The following is a 23,620-nucleotide window of genomic DNA, read 5'->3' as shown; positions in this document are numbered from 1 at the left end:
GAGCCCTGCATCATGCTCCCTGCTCCGCAGGGGGCCTGTTTCTCCCTCTCCCACTCCCCCTGCTTGTATTCCCCTCTCTCTCTGTGTCTCTCTTTGTCAGATAAATAAAATCTTTAAAGAAAAAAAAAACTACCTTAACAAGACTCTCAACATTTTTGATAATTTGATAATTTTTTTCAGCATGTTCAGACACACACATAAATACTGAACTGCTATGACAAAAGCTTTGTTTATGCTTGGAATGGCCAATTTCTAAAATCTAGCATTTAATCTTTCACTCTAATCCTTCAGGGATTACTCATTCCCAAGCATAAGAGAAATTCAAAAGGTCATTGCTGGGTTTCAGCTTCTGCTCATGGAAGCTCATTTTTGCTCTTTATTTTTGCTGATTAGAACTTATTTATATGCTTGGACTACAATACAATCTCTATTCTCAGTTTAATAACTATACATGAAGAAGACTCATATTTTTCAATCCAAAAAGTTGGGATGCCAGGTAAACAAAGGATTTTAGTACTCTTAAAAACAATCAAGCCGGGGCGCCTGGCTGGCTCAGTTGGTTAAGCGACTGCCTTCGGCTCAAGTCATGATCCCAGGGTCCTAGGATCGAGCCCTGCATTGGGCTCCCTGCTCTGCCTGAAGCCTGCTTCTCCCTCTCCCACTCCCCCGCTTGTGTTCCCTCCCACTCTGTCTCTCTCTCTCACTCTCTCTCTCTATTAAATAAATAAATAAAATCTTTAAAAAAACAAACAAAAAAAAAAAACAATCAAGCCTTAGACAAACCTTAGGAAATACACAGTAATACATAGTAGACAGTCAATAAACAAAGGCTATTAATGGTGATTGACATTTAAGTTATAAAATTTGAGTGCTTAGAGGAACTTCGGAGATCTGACTACTGCTTAGTTAATTGTTGTTACACTAGATTTCAAAGTGACAGAATATAACCTTTTCTTTTAGCAGTAAAAAATTGTGATTGCTCAATGCATATCAGCTGGGATCCAAACTTCTGATATCCCACCTGTACTCACGTGACATTCTTTGAGAGTGAGGTGTCTGCCATGCCAGCATTTAGGTAGCCACTGACAAAGGGTAGCTAACCTAAAATGACCAAGCTATTTTGTCTAGTTTATTGTTTAGTGCCACATCCATGGTGATTACTTTCTGGTGAGCATAAATATATCACACAACGATCTTCACACTTTGTGCCTATTCTTGCAGGTCCATTCTTTTGCCTCTACCTCAGACCTCCCTATTTCCGATCTTCCAGTCATTTTCTTTCCATACTCATGGGCCAGCCAAGGCCATTCACCACTATCACTGAATGCATATATATGCTAACCTCAGACCACCTCCCTTACCTTTTGGTCAGGTGCACCAATCAAAGTCTTGCCCATTAGGATGGTTTTCTGTTACCACTGTCATTCAAGGCCAGCCCTGAGTGAGGCTGTAATGCAACCCACCATCCATTTCCACCCAGCACCAATATACCAAGCTGTTCTAGCCATAAACCAAGCTTGGACTTTCTCCTCCTCCTTTGGGTACTCCAGTAACCATGATAAGCAATATGGGAGTCTGGGCTACCTTTTCATGCACTTGTTTATGCCCTCTGATCTTGCTCATGCTTGGCTCCAGATGTAGCAGTTCATCACATGGAAAATTACTGCTGATCCTGAGCAGCTCTGACTTGGTAGGTCTAAGAGGACCCAACTCATGATGGGAAGCATGGTCATTTGGTGTCTCATGGCTAAGAGTTTTATCTCTACCAGGGCTCAGTACACCAGGAGCTGTTTTTCAAAAGATGTGTAGTTCCTGCCGTAGATAACATGACCCTGCTCCCAAACCCCAGGGGTCTGCATCGTAATTTTCTCCCTGGGGCTTGTTCCACGTTGCATCTTTTCTCATCAGTGACACCTGGAATATCATAGGGTCTGCCAGAGTGTATGGCCCAAGGAAAAGGGTTACTTGTGTCACAGGTGGGACCTGCCACGAGGACGGACTTCAAGATGTGGATCCTGTAGTTGCACATAGTCTCACTCTCAGAAGGTCCCCACACTTGGCTTTTGCTTTGTGACCACCAACTTGAAATTATTAACAATTTTATCTTTGGGGGCGCCTGGGTGGCTCAGTCGTTAAGCGTCTGCCTTCGGCTCAGGTCATGATCCCAGGGTCCTGGGATCGAGCCCCACATCGGGCTCCCTGCTCAGCGGGAAGCCTGCTTCTCCCTCCCCCCATCCCCCTGCTTGTGTTCCCTCTCGCGCTGGTCTCTCTCTGTCAAATAAATAAATAAATAAATTAAAAAAAAAAAAAAAAAAAAAACAATTTTATCTTTGAACTTGTGTTTTGAAAATAAAGTCCAATGGGACATGTGCATGAGCAGAAGAAATAAACTAGGACAAGCAGTACAGTAAGCAGGGGTCATGCACCAAGCAATTGTCACATGCTCACGCTTCAGGGCAGTCAGGGAGTCTCAGGACCCCAAGGTGGCCGAAAAAGACCAGAGTCCAGACTAGTGGCAGCAACGGCAGAAAGAACATTGGAGAAGCAGCAGTGGTGGCAAGAGCAATAGGAAAGGAAAGGGGCTCTACACAAGGCCAGTGCTGGGACCTGTTGTGGGGGTCCCCATATGCTCCCCAAATCCCATCTTTGTGATTTTTGCACAAATCTTTGAGAGCTACAATGGGAACTGCTCGCTTTTAGGCAATACACTTTGTCAGTGAATTATTACAAAATAAAAGCACACATGTGAACACTGAAATAAAGCAAATCAGATAATTATTTGAATTATTAGAATTTAGAGTTTAGAATTCTCCAAAGAGTTTAGAAAACTTCTGCAACACGGCAAATCAAATATCCACAAGCTTATAAATAAAAAATAACACCATTTTCACGTGAAACTCCAGACGAACTAATTATTAATGATGAAAACAATTTAAAATTAATTTTTCCTTGTAATTGAAGATGCAGTGATAGAATGAATAGACAGACACCTTCAATTACTATAAAGTTTGAAGTCACTTGAGGTTTCTTGTGCACCCTCCATAAGTTACAAGAAATGTCAAAGGAAACATCACAATGTAACTATCATACCAGTGACAATTTTACAATTGCAAAATTACAATAACTTATGATTTACATTTAAAATTAAATTCATATTGGGGTGCCTGGGTGGCTCAGTCGTTAAGCGTCTGCCTTCGGCTCAGGTCATGATCCCAGAATTCTGGGATCGAGCCCCGCATCGGGCTCCCTGCTCCGCGGGAGGCCTGCTTCTCCTTCTCCCACTCCCCCTGCTTGTGTTCCCTCTCTCACTATCTCTCTCTCTGTCAAATAAATAAAATCTTAAAAAAAATAAAATTAAATTAAATTAAATTAAATTAAATTCATATCTTGGGCGCCTGGGTGGCTCAGATGGTTAAGCGTCTGCCTTTGGCTCAGGTCATGATCCCAGGGTCCGGGGATCAAGTCCCTCATCGGGCTCCCTGCTCAGTGCACAGCCTGCTTCTCCCTCTCCCTCTGCCATTTCCTCTGCTTGTGCTCTCTGGCTCTATCTCTCTATCAAATAAATAAATAAAATCTTAAAAAATTTAAATTAAATTCATATCTAAATAAAACTGATCTGCAGGAAGATTTACATGTATTTTTTTAAAAAGATTTTATTTAACTATTTGAGAGAGAGTGAGAGAGATCACAAAGGGAGACAGAGAAGCAGACTCACCACTGAGCAGGGAACCCAAAGCAGGGCTCAATCCCAGGACGCTGGGATCATGACTTGAGCTGAAGGCAGACGCTCCACTGACTGAGCCATCCAGGTGCCCCTATTTTATTTTATTTTTAAGTAGGTCCCACACCCAGTGTGGAGCCCAAAGCCACCCAGGCACCCCAAGATTTACATGTTTTTAGAAAAATTATTCCACAAGAATCATCAGTTCCACATGTTCTAAAATTTCTATTTGGAAATAATCTATCAAAAATTTTTCCTTTTGTTATACAGCCTATAAAATACTCTTACTAGCTCCAGTAATAGTTACATCGGAAGAAAGATCCTCCTTAAAATTAAAAATTATTAACAAACTTGGATCCTCTGCTGTGGGAGTCAGGTGTCATTGAAGGCCTGGAGCCCCCATCTCCCCTTCAAGACACAGTATGTGGGTGTAGGCTGTTTTTTAAATGACCAAAGTAGTTCAAAAGTTAGCAACCTTCTTACAAGCTTGAGGTAAGGGTGATTGGGACTTTAAGAATAGGATCCTGTTGGGGCTGCTGGAAGCCTGGGGACATCTCATATTACCATTCTTGGGTAGGTTGTGTTTTCCATGGTATCTAAGAGGAGCACTGACCTCTGAACGTTAGTGCATCCCACGAGTCAGATTAAATCCCAGGCCCCTCAAATGCTGTGAATGTTGCTGGTGGTCATTACCAAGATCAGAAACCAGGTATTCCATTCTTGATGGAATACAAGGGTTGGGCAGTCACACTGTGATGGAAAGTGCCCTAGCCCTCGGGGAGAGAGAGCCAGCCACTTGCCAGCACTCAGTGGAGGGTGGGCTGCTGGCTGCCTGTCTGGCCTCTCTCCATAGGCCTGCGGAAGGGCTCCAGGCCCCGGGCCCTGGGCCCCTGGCCAAGGCCCCTAACCCAGAGTACCTGAGCTGTCCAGACACCTGCCTCCTCTTACGGGACTCAGGATGGGAGAGTGTAACTGTGCCCATTTCAGACCTTCCTCTTCTCCATCTTTACCCTGCGAATAAACACCTAAGGATAAACCATAAAAAAAAAAAAAATTATCATTACTATTAATTATATCAAATGAAGTTGCTAAAAGTATACATCTTGATGGCCTAAGAAATGAATTTGGAGGAAAGCAAGCCAGAAAAAACATATTAACAGTCAAGATATCACATTAATAAAGTATCAGTGTTAACTGGATATATAAATTATAACACCAAAAATGTGAATTGTACTTTGTAAGATTATGGTGTTACTCATGTATCACTATAATCCCCATTGCATTTTGTTAGTAATACAATATTTTTAAAAGGATTTATACTTTAACACCTTCAGTGGCACTTTCCCCCCGCATTTTTATTTCACACTAGGCCCCGCAGATGACACAGCCGGCCGTCTGCTCTAGCATGCTTTCCTGCTCCAGGCCCCACTCAAAGCTGGCAGCCTTTCGTGTCACTCAGTATACAGGCTGAGGCAGTATTCCTAGGTCGAATAAGTTGCATACAGAATACAAAAAGGTCAAACAAGCACTGTGCTTCCTTCTTTGTAATAAGAAAAGCAAGATGCTGCAATTTGTTTTTACCTCGAAGGCAATGACGTGGCTTACCCCTGGACATCTACCATCCTTTACTGAAGTGCCAAGTCCCTGAATTTTCTTAGGGCCTATCTCCCACTCTCCAGAGCACATGTCATATCAAAGATTGCAGTATGTTGGGGCTCCTGGGTGGCTCAGTCGGTTAAACGTCTGCCTTCAGCTCAAGTCATGATCCCAGGGTCCTGGGATCAAGCCCCGCATCGGGCTCCCTGCTGGGTGGGAAGCCTGCTTCTCCCTCTCCAGCTCCCCTGCTTGTGACCCCTCTCTCTCTGTCAAATAAATAAATAAAATCTTTTTTTAAAAATGCAGTATATTAGCTGTCTCTTGTTCATCCTGCCTGTCATCAATGCAATGGATGGATATGCTATTCGGCAGGATGCCCAGACAGTCTAAATCTGTTTAGACTATGACATATACTTATACAAGAGGTGTTTTAAAATCCCCAACCTGTTAATTCCTTCATCTGTGTCATTTATTATGTTTCCATTGACTGATTTTTCCTTGGTTATGGGTCCATTTTCCTATTTGATATCCTGTGTAATCCTGGGAATTTCATATTGTTGAGCATCTAGATTTTGTAGTTTTCCTTTGAAGAGTGTGGATCCTTGTTCTCACAGGCAAGTTAAATTTCTTGCAGATCAGCTTGATATTTTTGTATTCAAACTTTGTCATTGTAGGGGCACCTGGGTGGCTCAGTCAGTTGTGTCTGGCTCTTGATTTCAGCTCAGATCATGGTCTCAGGGTCATTGGATCAAGCCCCTCACCAGGCTCTGTGCTCAGTGGGGGGGGTGGTCTGCTTGAGATTCTTTCTCTCCCTCTGCCCCTCTGCCCCCCCAACCCTACTCTCTCTCTCTAAAATAATAAGTAAATACATCTTTAAAAAATAAATAAACTTTATCATTGCAGGTATACAGTACTTTTCACTCATGATAATTTAGCCCTACTACTAGGATATGACCTTTTTGGGTTCTCTATTAAATAGCCCTGATGACCAAAGAAGACTCTCTCCTGGCTGGTTGGATCTCAAATATCTCCTCTGAGAATTCTTACATCTCCTTGGTTATTCATTGCCTTACCTTATGTATGATGGCTTCACCCTACACATGGATATCTTAGTGTTCAACAAAATCTCAAAAAGATATTTGCAGATTTATGGAGCTTTTCCTCCTCTTTGGAACTTTGTCTCCCAACTTCCAGCTACCTCAGCCTCCCCCAAACTTAATCTCTCTCCCCTCAACTCATCTTTGTTCTACATAGGATCCTCTTTCTGGCTCCCTGGTTCAGAATGTGCCTACAAACTAAAAGTGGGGACAATTGTTTCCTTTTTACACATGGATCATAGTCCTGCACTGACTGTTGTCCATTGTGTGAAACATATTTTGTCCTGTTTTCTGGTTGTCTATAGCAAAAAGGTTAGTGTGCCCTATTATTCCATCATGGTCAGAGATGGAGGTCTTAAGGTTATTAAATATTTAAGTTAAAGATATTTTTACTTCAAAGGTCATAATAAAAAGTAGTGTTGTACCCATAATGGAAATTTTATGGGAATTTTTCAACTAATAGCTGGGTTTAATCCATTTTTGCTTAAGGTGTAGGAAAAAAATTTTTTAAATTTAAAAGTGACTTACTTTACCACAATTTATGAAAAGTTAATTTAAGTAATGGAAAAGTGTTCTTAAAATTTTTTTAAAGACCTTATTTTTAAGTAATCTGCACACCCAATATGGGGCTCAAGCTCACAACCCTGAGACCAAGAGATGCATGCTCTAGCAACTAAGCCAACCAGCCTGATGGGAAAATGTTTTGGGGTTTTTGTGTTTTTTTTTTTTTTAAATCTACATTTTTTACATTCTTTTTTAAGATTTTATGTATTCATTTGAGAAAGAGAGTGTGCAAAAGCACGAGTGGGAGGGGGGGAGGGGCAGAAGGAGAGGGACAAGCAAACTCCCCAATGAGTGCAGAGGCCGACTCAGTGCTCCATCCCAGGACCCTGAGATCATGCCCTGAGCTGAAGTCTGATGCTTAACCAACTGAGCCACCCAGGCGCCCTTCATGGAAAAATGTTTTCAAAAGTGGTAAATCAAATACATAACCAGACACCAAATAATATTACATATTTTATTCTGGATGTGACAAACTGATCAGTTATCAATTATTGTTCACTATTCCTCTAATAGGAACCCCTATTAGCAATTTTTAACTTTTTTACCCAACTGAAACATTTATGAGACTTTATTCAACAAGGTGAAAAAATATTTGAGCTATTTTAATCTGCGGTTGAACAACATTTACAGTCATATGTCAGCACAACTATTATGATGATTAGAACAAAGGGCTACATGCTCTTTAAAAACAACTTTGCAGGAGCGCCTGGGTGGCTCAGATGGTTAAGTGTCTGCCTTCTGCTCAGGTCCTGATCCCAGGGTCCTGGGATCGAGCCCTGCATCTGGCTCCTGGCTCAGTGGGGAGCCTGCTTCTCCCTCTCCCTCTGTCTCTCTCCCTGCTCATGCTCTCTCTCTCTCTCTATCTCTGTGTCTCAAATGAATAAATAAAATCTTAAAAAAATAAAATAAAATAAAAACAACTTTGCAGGGGCAACTGGGTGGCTCAGGTCATGATCTTAGGGTCTTGAGATTAAGCCTGGTGTTGGGCTCCATGCTCAGTGGGGAGTCTGCCTGAAGATTCTCTCCCTCTGCCCCTTCCCCCCAACTCTCTAGAATAAATAAATAAAATGTTTTTTAAAAAATACAAACTTATCTAACAGTTGATAAAACCCAAACATAATATTTTAACTGTCATTTAGAAAAGACACTTTGGAACATTTCAATTAAACATATTTTATTCTGGATGTGACAAACTGATCAGTTATCAATTATTGTTCACTATTCCTCTAATAGGAACCCCTATTAGCAATTTTTAACTTTTTTACCCAACTGAAACATTTATGAGACTTTATTCAACAAGGTGAAAAAATATTTGAAAAATTTCAGACTCCTGACGTGGATGTATATAGTAGGCGCCTTCTTATGTCATCTTTATTTTATTAAAGCACTGAGATAAAACTGAGGTAAAAAAAAATCATGAACATCAAATCAAAGTGATAAAGATGAGTGAGAAAATCAAAAGAAATTATCCTGACATTGAAAAGTAAATAGTAATCATTTTTTTGCAGATCATAACAAAAACAGTAATTGTGGAACAGATAAATTGCAAATGAAAGTAATAAATAGTTTGATAATCAATTTGTAAAAAGTGAATCATATAAACTCATTAAAAATATTAAATTTATTTTTGATTTGACCTCAAATTGACATGAATGAAGAGGATATAAACTCAAAATACATGATTACAATAAGGATGTGTGTGTGTGTATAACCAATAATGAACTGAGGATGAAAAAAACTTCTGAACTATCAGTAATAAAAAATGAATACTGATCAACTATGCTAGAGAAAAGACTAAATTGTATGATTGACGTGTACATAGCCATAAAATGTTGGGGGGGGAAGCATGGAGAGGTGTGTCTGGTAGTTCAGTAATAAAAATATTATATTTTAAAATTTTGCATTTATAATCTGTAATATTTTTCAACTCTTAAAAATCTATAATATGGTTATTTCTTTTCTTAGTCCAAATAAATATTCACCTTTGTACCTAATTTTGTATTTATAATTGTTATTCTTTTACTTAAGGAGCCACCCTTGCCAAATTATATACATAAAAGCTTCACACCCCACAAAATCTGGATTTGTTCTCTTATCATCATCCATTCTTGTCGTCTTCTAATCTGCACACCACACCACAGCATAAAGGACCCTATACAAATTCATGTATGATTTTATTTCTCCCCTACTCTTCAAGTGATTTCCCATTAGCCTTATGATGAAGACCAAAATCCTTAACATAGGATCTGGGCCCTGTCTACCTCTCCACCTCCTTCTCTCCCTCTGCTCCAACTACACTGGCATCTTTTAGTTCTTTGAATACACTACCTCAAGATCTTTGCACATGCTGTACCCTGTGCCTAGGAGACATTCTACCACCCCACTGTCCCATTAACAAATTACCTCCTATTTAAACTCCCCATGGCCACTGAAAGTTTACTTCCTCAGCGAATCCTTAAATTAGGTCAGCCCCCCACCTCCTTAAATGTTCATTGCTCTCTTTACTTTTCCTTCATAGCATGTCTCCTTATTTGTAATAATACACCTCTGTGATTATTAGATTGTATATATTTCTGCAACTAGACTGCAAGTTCCATGAAAAAGGAACAGTGTCTCCTCAGCATTAGTCTAGCATCTGGAATAAAGCGGGCCCTTAATTATACAATCTCTGCCATCAAATAGTTCATAATCTAGCCTTGTACTAAGAACAGTGATATAATCTTAAAATTTGGGGCATCAATGCAGGTTCTTTTTTGTGCCAATAGTCTTCACAGAAGTCTTGATTTCTTAGGGATTATTGCACCAGCTTGCAAAATGAGCCTAGTTTGAGGTTGTAACCCAGTACCATGGTCATCTGGGAACTACTCTGACCAGATTCCCAGAATAATTTTTCTTGCAGTGGACCTTTACTTCATTTTGTAAAGATTCTCTTGCCTTCCGTAAGCCTCTTTTTTTTTTTCAAAAAGGTAACACTTCCTTTTGTGTAAGGCTTATAGTTGTATATATGACATTTCAAAGTACTTCCACAATTATTTTTACCTCATAATACTATAGTGCTTTCATGAGTTTTAAAACACTTTTTATGCCGGATGGTCTAGCTTAGAGAAAATACACTTTGTTAGGAACCAGGAGACACAGGTGTTGCTCTAAGTTGGGAATAAGGCTTGACCCCTCACCTTGCCAGGGATAATTCTGTTTTCACAGACTTCAGCAGAGGGTTGAGGTAGAGCTGTACTAGAGCTACCACAGAAATATTTGGAGCCTTAGTTCATGGAATTTTTCCCCCTAAAGATTACTTAATGTGGTTGGGTAACCATGTTTCAGGGGTTTTGTTTTTGTTCAATGTGCATATCCTCCAACATCTTCTAAGAGGGCTTTCAAAAATTCACCAAGTAATATTAGGGTGTCAGGATATCCCTAAGTTGTTTGCTTGTTTGAAATCACGTTATCAGCTGAGGCTTGGAGTTAAGAAAGCTGACTCAGAATCCAGCTTCAAATGTAATAGGTGAGTTGTAGAGAAAATTAGAAATGATTAAATATAAGGGCCCTCATAAGTATCTGTTGACTTCGAGGATAAAATACGATAGAGACCAGACTTTTGCCTATCAGCTGATCTTACTACCTGGTTGGTACATTCCTCCCTTCTCTTAATCGCTTACTGTGAGCTGATTCCCTCCTCCATTTCATCTTATCGTCTTTCCATTTTAGTATGTACGTATGTATTTATTTAGAGAGTGAGCGAGCACAAGCAGGGGGAACAGCAGAGGGAGAGAGAAGCAGACTCCCCGCTGAGCAAGGAGCCCCACGCGGGGCTCAATCCCAGGACCCCGGATCATGACCTGAGCCGAAGGCAGCCGCCTAACCGACTGAGCCACCCAGGCGCCCCATCTTCTCTCCATTCTAATCCTTGCACCAAGCGTTCACACTCACATCACCCGAGAACCCAACCCGTGCCTCAGACTGAAGAAAGTGCAAATCCCCGTCTCCGACCCGTTCTTCGCCCCCTTGCGTCCACTTCCGGCTTCCGGTCCGCCGATCCGTCCTCCTTCCCTTTCCGCCCGCAGGCCCGCCCCGTCGGTCCTCACGTGACCGCACGGCGTGCTCCGCCCCCTGTCCCCGGTTCACGTGATCGTGCTAGGGGAGAAAACGCCTGACCCCAGCCCCCGGCCTTATCCAAGCCACCCTTTTCCTCCTGCGGTTCATCCGCCTTTTGCCCTTCAGACACCTGCGCGTCCCTCTACTCGGTCCCGGGGCCCCCCCCCGGAGCCCTGTCCGCCATGTGGCTCCTGCCTCTGGCCCCAAGTGGGCCCCGGCGGACCAGCCCCTGTCACCTGCCTTCCTGCAGCCCGGCGCTGCTGCTGCTGCTGGGGAGCTGCCTGGGGGTCTGTGGGGTGGCGGCGGGCTCTCGGAGGCCCAATGTGGTGCTGCTCCTCACCGACGACCAGGATGAAGTGCTCGGCGGCATGGTAACTCTTCTATTTCTGCCCCGCCCCTCCATCTCCCGGGCTGACCCCCAGGTTTCTTGTCCTCTTTCCCCATCCCCACCCCAATTCCCTCAGCTGGCTGCCTTGGCCCTGGATAGTTTTGCTTTTGTCACGCCAGACCCCTTACGCAAGTTTGAGGGGCCGCAGGACTCTATTTCCTCTTTCTCCCGCGTCCCTCTCCCGCGTCTCTTCTGAGTAGGCACATATGCACGCACCACACAGAGCTCCTAGTCTGGACCTTAGTGCTGCGGAGTTCGCGTTCATAGCTCAAAATAAACAGGTGGACGCCAGTTAGGGATGGGCTGAACCAAGGAGGAGCAGGTGCTAGCTAAGAGCACGCAAGCTGTGTTTTTCTTTTGGATTAGAGGATCTGAGGACAAGTCCAGCCCTCTCTTTGAAGGACCTACGGCACCTCTGTATTTGTCTCCGTGTACAATGTTTGTGCCTGATATTTATAAAATAAGTGCTGAAATGAACTAATCTGGTAGGTAGGTTGTCGAACTATCGAGGGTGCGCTTTGCCTCACAAGAATCAAGAAAATTCAATTAGCCTAATTGAATACCTGGCTGATGCATTCGCTACTATTGTCCGCGTTCCATTTTAAATGTGTCTGGTCATGAGACCTCATTCTTTCCCAGAGTGAATTTTGCTTCTGTATCTTAGAGTTCTGGAATTTATGACCTTTAGGAGCTTTCACCCAACCCCCTACTCATGGAGGCCCGAGAAAGTGGCTTTCCCAAGGCGCTTGAGTAGTTGAAACAGGTCAGAATCCTGACGAGTGCTCTGATCTGGGTATGGCAGTTCTTTTATCTTTAAGAAAATATATATATATCCTTTATTTTTTCGTTTCAGTTCTGTTTTTGCTTTCAGCTCAGTGTCCTTCAAACTGCCGATTTCAACCCATAAGTGAGTTGTGAAATTAGTTTAGTGAGTAGCTACCAGGTTTTTACTTTCCTGTGGAATAAAGTAGAATAGAAAATGTTGGTGTGATACATGTGGTACATATGGTAAAGGTACACATATCCATATATATATTTCTGGGTTATGAATGAAAATGTATTTCTTACTCAGGGCTGTGTTCACGACTATGAGAAACTTTTCTAGTTTATGTTTCAGATGCTTGCATTTTGACTCCACACTTCTTCCTGCCACATACGCCTCATTGCCTTTTATTTCTGCTCTGCCACATTGACATTGAAGAGTCTTGACTTAATTGCCCTCCTGGAATTTACTTTGTTTTTCCCATTCCCACCACTACACTGACCCTCCTCACAAAATTCCTTTAAAAAAATTTGTGTGTGTGTGTCCTTGAAAAGTGTTTTGTCTAGAAAAGGCAAGCCATCTCCATCAAAAATTAGTAATAGCTTACTGACTAAAACAATTAAAAGGTCAAGCTTTTACATCTCTGTTGAAAACAAAAATTTATCACTGAAATATAAGGTGTTCAGAATTGAGTTTCTTAATTCTTACCACAGATGTGGTCTGTGTAGATTTGAGGTATCTTCTCCTTAGCATGTTAGTCGTATTTGCTTCTTTAAACTAGTATCAGATTCTTTTTTATAGGTGTTTATACTAAAGAGAAGAGCCAAAATTGAGTGGAGGGAACAAGTCAAATTTAATGCTCCCAACTCGCTGGGGTATTCTGGCTTCTCTTGTAGCCTTTTCCAGAGTATTCTACCACTAGTTGTCAAACAGGACTTGAAGGGAAAGCACTAAGACAATAACAGCATTTGAAAACCTACTTGGAGCTGTTAGAGTATGAAGTATTTTATACTTGTGCTTCAGTCATTACAGGAGTCCTCTGCTGTACGTATTGTCCTTCCCTTAAATAAGAGGAAACTAATAACTTAGAGGGTGTTAAGTAACTTGGCCAAAGTTCGTATAGCTAATAAGTAGGAAAGCCTGGTGTCTTATGATCTCAAAGCTCCACTTTTTCCTCATATTCTAGAATATTGTGATAATACTTACCAGATGTCATTCCACATACCCACATGAGCTACTCACTTATTATACCTCAGACCAGAGATTCTTAAGATGATACTCAGGGACATTGTGTGTGTGTGTGGGGGGGGGGGGTCATGGAAGTCCTTAATTTATATGTAATACTCTGTATTATATCTTCATTTTTGTGGAGAGAGTGAGGTCTGACTCAAAAAAGATTATGAATTGCTGCCATCGTTGGCAAAATAAACAGTAGTCCAATCAACCAGACCAGCTCAGGTCGAAGGATTATAGAGCTTGTGTGATTGTTTTTTCCCGTAGAATCTTTCAGTCATCTTTGAAATTGTCTTTTATGCATCATCTTTAACATTTCACTGTATTTCTTGCAATATCATCTGTGGGACTTTGGTTTGTTTGCTTAGGGAACAGTTCCTATTTTTTTATTTTACTTGAATGTTATTACGGCGGGATGAACACACTGTTCTTCACAGAAGCACAGGCTGCTCTTTTTAAAATCATTCACTCCAGAAAAAGTGACATCTGGTCAAAACTTCAAGGAAGTGAAGGAAGGAGCCGTGATGAAATATAGGGGAAGACTACATCATGTCTTTGCTTAAAAGCAAGGTGGTCTTTCGTTGTTAAAAGAAAAATTAGCCATAGATTATTAGAAATGTTAAAATTTTATTTCAGAGCAGCTGTACACGGGAGCCAAAAAAGTAAATGACTCCTTAGGATTTTTATGGAAGGGATTTGCTTTGGAGGAGTAAAGTAACACATTTACCCGTATTCAGGTATAAGATTGGCTACTGCTTGAGCAATGTTGTACAGCCTTGACCTGACCGGCCTTGCAGCTATCTTTGCTGACATCTTAAGGGTCCATTTTAGCATTCAGATTAGCATGGACATGCACATTTTCAGTACAGTGTGGTTCTTGTTTAGGGTTTGTTTGGTTTAGCACAGATTATGGTTATCACTGTACTAGTGTTAGCAGTATAAAAATTATGGTCATTAATATAAATTTCTTACTGACACTAAAATCTGTGTTCCTATGCAGCCCTGCATCATCTGCTGGCTCCTGCCTAACGCTTTGACCTTGTCTTACCCCATAGTCTCCTTTACTTGCTGTGCTGCTTCTACCACATTCGCCACCTTTCTGTTCCTCACATGTGCCTCTTCTCTGGCAGCCCTTGTCCTTGCTATTCACTCAGCCTGGAAGCACCTTCTCCTGGATCTTTGCATGGCTGGCCTCCTCATCACGTGACTCTGAGTACCAAAGTTACCTCCTGAAAGAGGCCTCTCCTGACCACCCTTCTAAAGTAGTTTCCCCCTTTCCTCTCACCAGGTGTAAGCACGTCATCCTGGCTTATTCCGTTCATAGCACTTTTCACTGCCTGAAATGATTGTTTACCTGTCAGTTTAAATCCCCAAGAGTACAAAGGTCATGAGGTTAAGGACCTTCTGTCTTTTGTCCGTCCTGGCCTCCATCACTGCCTGGCACACATTAAGTGTTTAACAAATGGGTTATAATCACACAGTATGGTCTTACTGTAAATCAGATATTTCTTCAGTAGTTCTGCATATTTACCAGTTTGAGGATTAAGTCCCATAGAATCAACTCACATAGTCCTTTTCCCCACTTACACTTTGTATTCTCATTTCCCCTTCCTGTGTCATCATAACTCAGATTTCTTGTCAAACCAGTGCTTCATTCAGCCCAATATTCTTTACCTGAAGGTAGCACTCAGTGATGTTTTGTGAAGATCATAGCTGGTGACATTGCTTCTGAAGGTTAACGAAGACCTTATACATCTGTAGCATCTCCTGGGAACCTGTTACGGATCTACTCGTGAAATTATGAAAGGTCTTCTTAAATAAATTAGAATCCTCATCCTTTTGAGCTTATGGGTTCTTTAGGTTTTTTACTATCTATATAAAACAGTGGGGGAGAGTCATTTATACAGTATTATAAACAAGACCCTCGTTAATGTAATTATATATTTAGATTATCTTTAAGGAATTACTGCACAATAAGGTATACTTTAAACTGCACTAAATATGGTCTTAGATTTCAAAGGTACTTCAAAATCATCATGAACTGATTCATACAATACAACTAAAATTAGAGTCTCTTCAGTGGTACTTTTTTGTTGTCTGGAATCTGAATAAAGATTGTTAGTGTTCCTTTTATTTGTATTTATTTGTATTTAAATGGCCTTCTTCAGACTTTTATCCTCACTCTAGGATTTGAGATTAATTGTTGTCTGTACTATTTGCCACCTGGTTCAAGTCCTTACCTGAGGTGGTAATTGGTCTAGTGCATGGGGTTTTGAGCTTGTAGTTGAAAAGCGTGCATTTGGACTCCCATCACTGGATTTGTGATATTTGAGTCCTTTTCTGGGCCTCAGGACCTTATCTGGCTTTCGAACCTAAGTGTTATTTCTGTTTTAAAGGGTGGAAGGCTCCTTTCATTTAGCCCACATCTTGCTCCTAAAGATGAATTAATGGAGATCTGCCCTATCTATCTTGTGAGGGGGCTGGTGACGAAAGATAGCACCAAAATTTCATTACATTGAAATCAATATTGCTAGAATAATGCAATGAGCTGTGAACTTTCCCTTCCTTCAGGCATTATGACCCCTCTGATCTTTTGCATGGGACATAACTGACTGTAAGTTCATCTCCAGAATCACACAGGACTCTTTTTGGCAGTTTCTTAGTGTCAATTGGAGCTGATCATTGCAAAAGAGATGCAAAAAACATGAGGTTTGGTCTGTGTGTTTTTGTTTATTGGAGGAAATGGTTTAACAGATGATTATTTACTTCACAGACACCACTAAAGAAAACCAAGGCTCTCATTGGAGAAATGGGGATGACTTTCTCCAGTGCTGTAAGTTTTGAAGCTAACTTAATTTTGTGAGACTTTCTGTTCATGTTCTAAGAAGAAGCACTCTCTTTTGGGGAGTCTAATGTAATCTTTGTGGTTTTTTCCCTAGTTAAATGCCTGCTCTAAAGGAAGGACTTTATTTAATGTGATTTAAATTATTTTAATTGAAATACTACTTTTTACGAATTGAACCTATGTCCAGTGTAGGTATTTTCTAAGCCAGTTTGATTTATAGTTCAGAACTAGAGAATTTTTTTTAAAGCCTCACTGTTTGAGGTTTGAAAATGGATTGTAATAATCAAGTTAACATTCATGCTATGTAAATTGCTTTGTGGTCAACACTTGCGGGCCACTTTACAAAGCCCAGTTAACCCTGACAGTCAAACCTGAGAAAGGTAATAGCAACCAAACAAAACAAACATCTGTGTGTGTATATATACACATATATGTGCGTGTATGAGATATAAATATATATATGTATATATAAACGTAGGTGCGGGGCGCCTGGGTGGCTCAGTCAGTTAAGTGTCCGACTGTTGATCTCAGCTCAGGTCTTGATCTCAGGGTTGGGGGTTCAGGCCTGGTGTGGAGCCCAGATGAAGGAAGGGAAGGAAGGAAGGAAGGAGATGCAAAGAGATGGAAAGATCCGTAATAAAATACTAATAAATCAAATTCAGGAACCATGCACATAACCAAGTAAGTAGTAGCCTAGCTTTTTAGGAAATCCATTAAACAGCAACATAGTGTTTTGCTTAAGAGCACAGATTCTAGAGCTGGATCACCTAGTTTTGAATGCTCTCTCTGCCTCTTTTCTAACTGTGTGACGTTGGGCAAGTTATTAACCTTTCTGTGGCCCTTGGTTTCCCATTTGTAACTGGGTGTACTAAAAGCTGTCTCTGGATTCTGTGATATTAAATGAGTAGATAGGTGTAAGGCAAGCACTTATATCAGCACCTGACTTATAGTACATACTGCATAATGGTAGTTGTTAAATTGTCCACCAACAAGATCAGTAGTTGAAAGACGAAATCTTAATAGACGCTTGAAAGTCCTCTGAAATTTTAGCATCCTTTCCTGGTAATGGATTAAACTGTTAGAAGAATGCATCCTTATTATGATGAGTATTTCAAACAAATAGCACACCTTATAGTTAAGGTGAAAGATTCAGGCCACTGCTGTTAGAGATGAGGCAGGGGCCTAATACTTGTCACTTAATGCTGTTCTGATTGTCTAGTCATTGGCACAAGTCCTGCGGAATTAACTGGAGTATTGGAAAAAGACACAATTATTATTTCCACTTCTTTGTATTTTCTACCTAGGAAACGTAGAATTGTTTGAAAACTTTTTAAATTAATAGAATTTAGTAAAGTAGAAATGAAAAATAAAAATAATCTTCTCCTGTCTAACCAGTTAGAGAAGTACTGGGGAGGAGAGAGAATAGAGCCCATTCATACAGCAGGAAAATGCAGACTCTAGATATAGCTGGTGGTGGCCAGTAATGGTTAAGACCTATATAAATAAGGTTACAGAACTTTGTGCATGATGTAATAATAATACTTAATATGTAGACACACCCATCATTTTTGTGGGAAGACCCAAGATTAGTTTATCCTAATCAGAATCCCAACAAGATTTTTTTTTAGGCTGAATAAAGTGATTCTAAATTTATCTGGAATTATAAGTAGGTTAGAACAATCAAGGTAATTTCTTAAAGGAGGAAATTGCCCTTCCAGATAATAAAATGTAATATGAAGATACAGTAAACAGTGTGAGATTGACCAAAAAATAGGTCAGCAGACAAAAAAGCAAAAGGATTAAAAGGCTTGCCAATGTAAAAATTACAGAAGTCAAATATCTGACAAAATTTAAAAAGCAGAAGTAAAAAATGGCAAATATTTGTAACATGACTGAATCCTCCCTTAACTCAGATTTTATGTAACAAGAAGCTGATGCCCCAGGAGGAAAAAATGTACAAAGCACATGAACAAATCATTCACGTAAACACAGTTGGTCATTAAGCATGTGGAGAATGTTCATCCTCACCAGTATTTAAAAATGCCACATCCAATTTGAAAGGCCAAAGAAATGCCAATTATTTAAAAGGGATAATATGTAATTGTGGCAAGGGTGTACTTGAATGAGCATTCCTTCCCTGCTGGTGCGAGTATAAACTAGTATTATTCTCTGTAAAGTGGCTTGGTGATGTGTACTAAGACGTATACAAATATTAGGTAGAATGGGCAAAGTTTATTGATGATAGTAGCTAACAGAAATATAGAGTAGAAAAAATAATCTATGTCCAGTGTATTAAGTGATACAGGAAATATATAAAGCTACAGATTATCCTGAAAACCTGTGCCTCTCAGCTACATCAGATTCAAGTAGTATTCTTTATTTTTGGTTAAGACCTAGCTCCTAGGGGCACCTGGGTGGCTCAGTCGGTTAAGGGTCCTACTCTTGATCTCAGCTCAGGTCTTGATCTCAGGGTCTTGAGTTCAAGCCCCATTTTGGGCTCCACACTGGGCATGGAGCCTACTTAAAAAAAAAAAAAAGACCTAGCTCCTATCCTGTACATACTTCTTTGGCAGATGAGATTGGAATAACTTATTCTGCAGAAAGAAACCAACTGAAAAATCTGTTCTCTTGGTTTCTTTTATCTGGTTTACTTCTCTACTATGTGACTTAAAACAGCTCAGAAGTGTGTCATGTGTTACCAAAAAAAACCCAAAAAAACTCTATTCCATGGGAAACTTGAAATTCAAAGTTAAGAGTATTAAGTAGCTTTCTTTACTCTCTTTAGAAATGATGAGAAATCCATCTTTCTTGTGTAACTGGGTTTTTTGCTTCTGTTCCCTTTGTAGTATGTGCCAAGTGCTCTTTGCTGCCCGAGCAGAGCCAGTATCTTGACAGGGAAGTACCCACATAATCATCACGTTGTTAACAACACTTTAGAGGGAAACTGCAGTAGTAAGTCTTGGCAGAAGATCCAAGAACCAAATACTTTCCCAGCAATTCTCAGATCGATGTGTGGTTATCAGACCTTTTTCGCAGGGAAATACTTAAATGAGGTAGGTTGAATGATCTAATTATTCCTTTAAAAAAAAAAAAGATTTATAAATGTGAATTAATGTAATTCATGTTGTCTTTTAGTTATTATCCATTTGAGTCATGTTAAAATGTTTTTGGTATATGTTGTTTTCTCCTAATCTGCCCATTAAACAAGAATTTACTTACATGAGCATATTTACATGATTTAAGTACTATAGTTCTTCTTCCTTTAAATAGCCTATGGCATTTATTTAAAAGCTGTCCTATGACTGCTGCTGTCTGATGCATCTTCCCCTTTTTCTTCAAGAATTTTGCTTCTCATGTGGCTGTCATGGTATCTTTGTCTCCATTTCCCCTTTATCAGGATGAGAATGAAGAACTTTTTCCTCCTACCACCTTTCCTGCGTTATAACAACTTAAGACTTACCCCATTTTCTAACTTGAAAAAATGGGAACAAAATGTGGAGAGATCAGTGATTGAGGGAAGACACCCAGAGCTGGGATATTCAGGCCATTAAAGCATATGGCTTAGTGGTGGATGTGCTGGCCTCTTGTGCGCCTGGATGGAGGGATACCCATTATAGCCTGCCAAGGCCAGATTTCATGGCCCCCGGGTTCACCACATTGGCCTTAGCTTTTTAGTCAGAGTTCAAACTTAAAGGAAATAGTTTATTTGAGAGTATCTCGGTTATCTCTTATAGTAAAACTGGGGCTGCAGGACAAAGAAAAGATGGACATTTTCTTACATACTTTATCTATGGTTGCTAGAGATACTAATATTTGATCTGAATTTTCTGTTCATTCTTTCCCTCCCCACAATAATTGGGAGAATATGCAACCTTGTGAGTTTGAAGGAAGAGAAGTCAGTTTGAAAAGAATCATGAGAAATAAGTACAGATACTAGATTATTGAGATAAGGCTGTGGGTCATAAAGAGAATTTATACTACTTTGTGTATCAAAGATCATTTAATTGTATACACAATTCAGAGAAATTCATTAAAATACAAAGATTTCTCATGTATTAAATTCTTCCTTCAATGGGCAATACTAAACCTTGTTGAGATAAAATGGGATGATTCTGTGGTCACTTAATTCATCTCATCAAATAAATTGAGCTCCAGAAGTAGGTTTCATCATCAGGGCAAGTGAAGTTACAGTCTGAGAGCTCACAGTCTGATTCTTTCGGCTGTCGTTAGCCACAAGGGCAGTTGGAGTATTCAGTCTCTGCCTCAGGAAATGGACTCTGTAGCCTAAGCCATGCGGACTTTTTCTAGAAAGGGCCAGAAGTAAATATTTTGGGTTTTGCAGGCCATATGTCTCTTTTGTGATCACAGTAGTTCCCCACCACCACCTTATCCACGGGGGATGCTTTCCCAGACCCCCAGGAGATGCCTGAAACCACGATAGTACTAAATTTCATGTATACTGTTTTTATCTGTGTATATGTACCTGTGATAAAGTTTAACTTCTAAGTTAGGCACAGTAAGAGATTAACAACTAATAACAAAATAGAACAATTGCAACCATATAATGCAATAAAAATTATGTGAATGTTGTGTCTCTCAAAATATCTTACTACACTGCACTCCCCCTTCCCGTGATGATGTGAGATGGTACAGTGCCTACATGATGCGATCACGTGAGGGCAGTGACAGGCATTGGGACCTTCTGACAGGAGGATCATTTGCTTCTGGACTACAGTTGACCACGGGTTAACTGAAACCACGGGAAATGAAACTGCAAATAAGGGGGATTCCTTTATTTGACTCTACCATCGTAGCGCGAAAGCAGCAATAGACATACACAAACCAAAATGAGTGCATCTGTGTTCCAAAAATCTTCATCACTGAAATATCAATTTTCTAAAACTGTCACATGTCACAAAATATTCCTCTATTGATTGCTGTTTGTATTTTTTAATGGTTGGAAAAAAATTCTTAGCTTGCTGATCATACAAACAGTCGGCAGGCTAGATTTGGCCTACTGGCCATAGTTTGCAAACTCCTGCTTCAGAAGTTCCTAGGATTATAGTGTTCTTTACTTTTTGACTGGATTTATGTGTTGGGGAAATTGAGTACCGGGTTTCAGGCACTGATCTAAAAGGATTCTAAAAGTTTCCTCTTTCTGATCTGGTCATGTGTAAGCATTTCTGATGTCCTGCTTGTCTTGCTTTTCAGTATGGAGCCCCAGATGCCGGTGGACTAGAACACGTTCCTCTAGGCTGGAGTTATTGGTATGCCTTGGTGAGTGATTACTGAAGTCTGTGACAATTATACACAGCTCTACAGTAAAATATGTTTACTCTGTAACTTAGCTGTGATTTTGATATAAGTTGCTTTGCATTTATGATTAGCTATTTTATCCTCTTAAAAGAAAGTCTGTTGATTTGGGAGTCACTCCTCTGGGGGATGTTTTTCCCGCATCACACAAGGTTTAGTTACGTATTTGTCTGTTCTATCTGATCCACTTATGGCTTTTTAAACTACGACAGATTATTGAAACTATGCTAATAGTTAATAAAACTCTAGTCAAAAAATCCAGTTCAGTAATAACTTGAGTAATTACCTTTTTTTTTTTTTAAATGCTTTTTTTTTCTTTAAAGATTTACATGACTCGGACGCCTGGGTGGCTCAGTTGTTAAGCATCTGCCTTCAGCCCAGGTCATGATCCCAGGGTCCTGGGATCGAGCCCCATATCGGGCTCCCTGCTCAGCAGGGAGCCTGCTTCTCCCTCTCCCACTCCCCCTGCTTGTGTTCCCTCTCTCACTGTGTGTGTCTCTCTCTGTCAAATAAATAAATAAAATCTTTATAAAAAAAAGAAAAAGATTTATATGACTGGGGCTGGGGGGGCGGGTTGGGGCAGAAGGAGAGAGAGTCTCAAGCAGACTCCACGCTGAGCGTGGAGCCTGATGCAGGGCTGAATCTCACAACCCTGAGATCACAACTTGAGCCAAAACCAAGAGTCCGACGCTTAACCAACCATGCCACCCAGTTGCCCCAAAATGTCTTACCACTATTTGAACAGAGTATAGTTTAGCCCTGCCTGATTTCTGACTTTCATTTGGTATGCTGACCTCTTAACAAATTTTACTTTCCTAATAGGAAAAGAATTCTAAATACTATAATTACACCCTCTCTATCAATGGGAAGGCACGGAAGCATGGTGAAAACTACAGTGTGGACTACCTGACAGATGTTCTGGTGAGTTATCAAAGCTCTGTCCTTGCAGGTTTGGCTCACAATTGATTGAAACCTCTGCTTAGAAAACCTTTGGACTTGGTCATGTTGAGTAATGTAAGTGAATAATAACTTCATTTACCTGCCAAAAATATTTCCAACTGATTAAAGACTCCTGAGGGCATTTTTCTTTGTATATAAGCCAGGCTCAGAGTTAATGTTCTTGAAATTCCAGCAACAAATCCTTTTCCAAAGGCTAATCTCTAAGACTGTAGAGATTACTTTGAAGAGGTTTTACTTTAGAGGTTTTTACTCTTGACCCCAGATTCACTCACAGGCTGTGAGAGGACAGCTTCACCATGAGGATGGGGAGCTAGGGACTGGGAGTTCTTAAGGCTTTGTGGATTTCTATATAAAAATTACTGAAACTGGGTGAATTTAGGACTTTCCTTTCCTGTCTGAGGTGTTTCTAATGACAGCCCTCCACAGAGTATTTATTCACCAAATATTTCAGCACCCAGCATAGCAGGTGTTCAGTAAATGAAGCAGAAGCCCTCTTGGTGATCAGGTAGACAAATAAGGCAAGGTATGGGGGTTACTTAGATAACGTCTAAAGAGGTGAGAGTGACTTGTGCAGATCAGTGGAAAGGGTGCACAGACAGAGGGAACAACGGCTGTGGGCGCACTGAGACAGAAGTGTGCTCGGCATGTTGGGACCATAGGCCTCTGACAGGGCTGGAGTAAGCAGGTGGGTGGGATGGTCAATATCCTTTGAGTTTAGTGATGGGAATAAATGAAGCTATAAATCAGCTAGAACAATTAAACGCATAGCATGTATGTGGGATGCTTTCATTTTCATAATGTATCTCCAGATAAGCAAATGAAAAATGTAAGTCAATATAAATTAAAATCCTGGTGTGAGGTATTTGGATTTAATGTTACTCATTTAGCTTAACTGCTTTAGCTGGCATAACTTACGATATCTACGCTCTGTATATTTTTTGAAGAGTAAGGTAACTTAATCCACCTGTCCCACTGTGAATTAGATTGACTCTCTTTTTATATACTTTAAGGCATCAGAGGCATACTCTAAGCCGTATTAATGCAA

General features: G+C 40.4%; 1 protein-coding gene across 1 annotated transcript in view; it reads left to right on the top strand.

The window, feature by feature from the left end:
* Positions 1-11,079: 11,079 nt before the first annotated feature.
* GNS (glucosamine (N-acetyl)-6-sulfatase) overlaps positions 11,080-23,620 on the top strand; it is a 55,284-nt gene continuing 42,743 nt past the window's right edge. The window contains exons 1-5 of the mRNA XM_036094128.2: positions 11,080-11,444; positions 16,231-16,290; positions 19,149-19,355; positions 21,514-21,579; positions 22,438-22,536. Of these exons, the coding sequence (XP_035950021.1) occupies positions 11,256-11,444; positions 16,231-16,290; positions 19,149-19,355; positions 21,514-21,579; positions 22,438-22,536 (621 nt within the window). The 5' untranslated portion in view covers positions 11,080-11,255. The remainder of the gene's footprint in view (positions 11,445-16,230; positions 16,291-19,148; positions 19,356-21,513; positions 21,580-22,437; positions 22,537-23,620) is intronic.

This window comes from Halichoerus grypus, chromosome 6 (genome assembly GCF_964656455.1).
Source record: "Halichoerus grypus chromosome 6, mHalGry1.hap1.1, whole genome shotgun sequence".
Classification (NCBI taxonomy): Eukaryota; Metazoa; Chordata; class Mammalia; order Carnivora; family Phocidae; genus Halichoerus; species Halichoerus grypus.
This window is presented reverse-complemented; position numbering and strand designations above follow the sequence as displayed.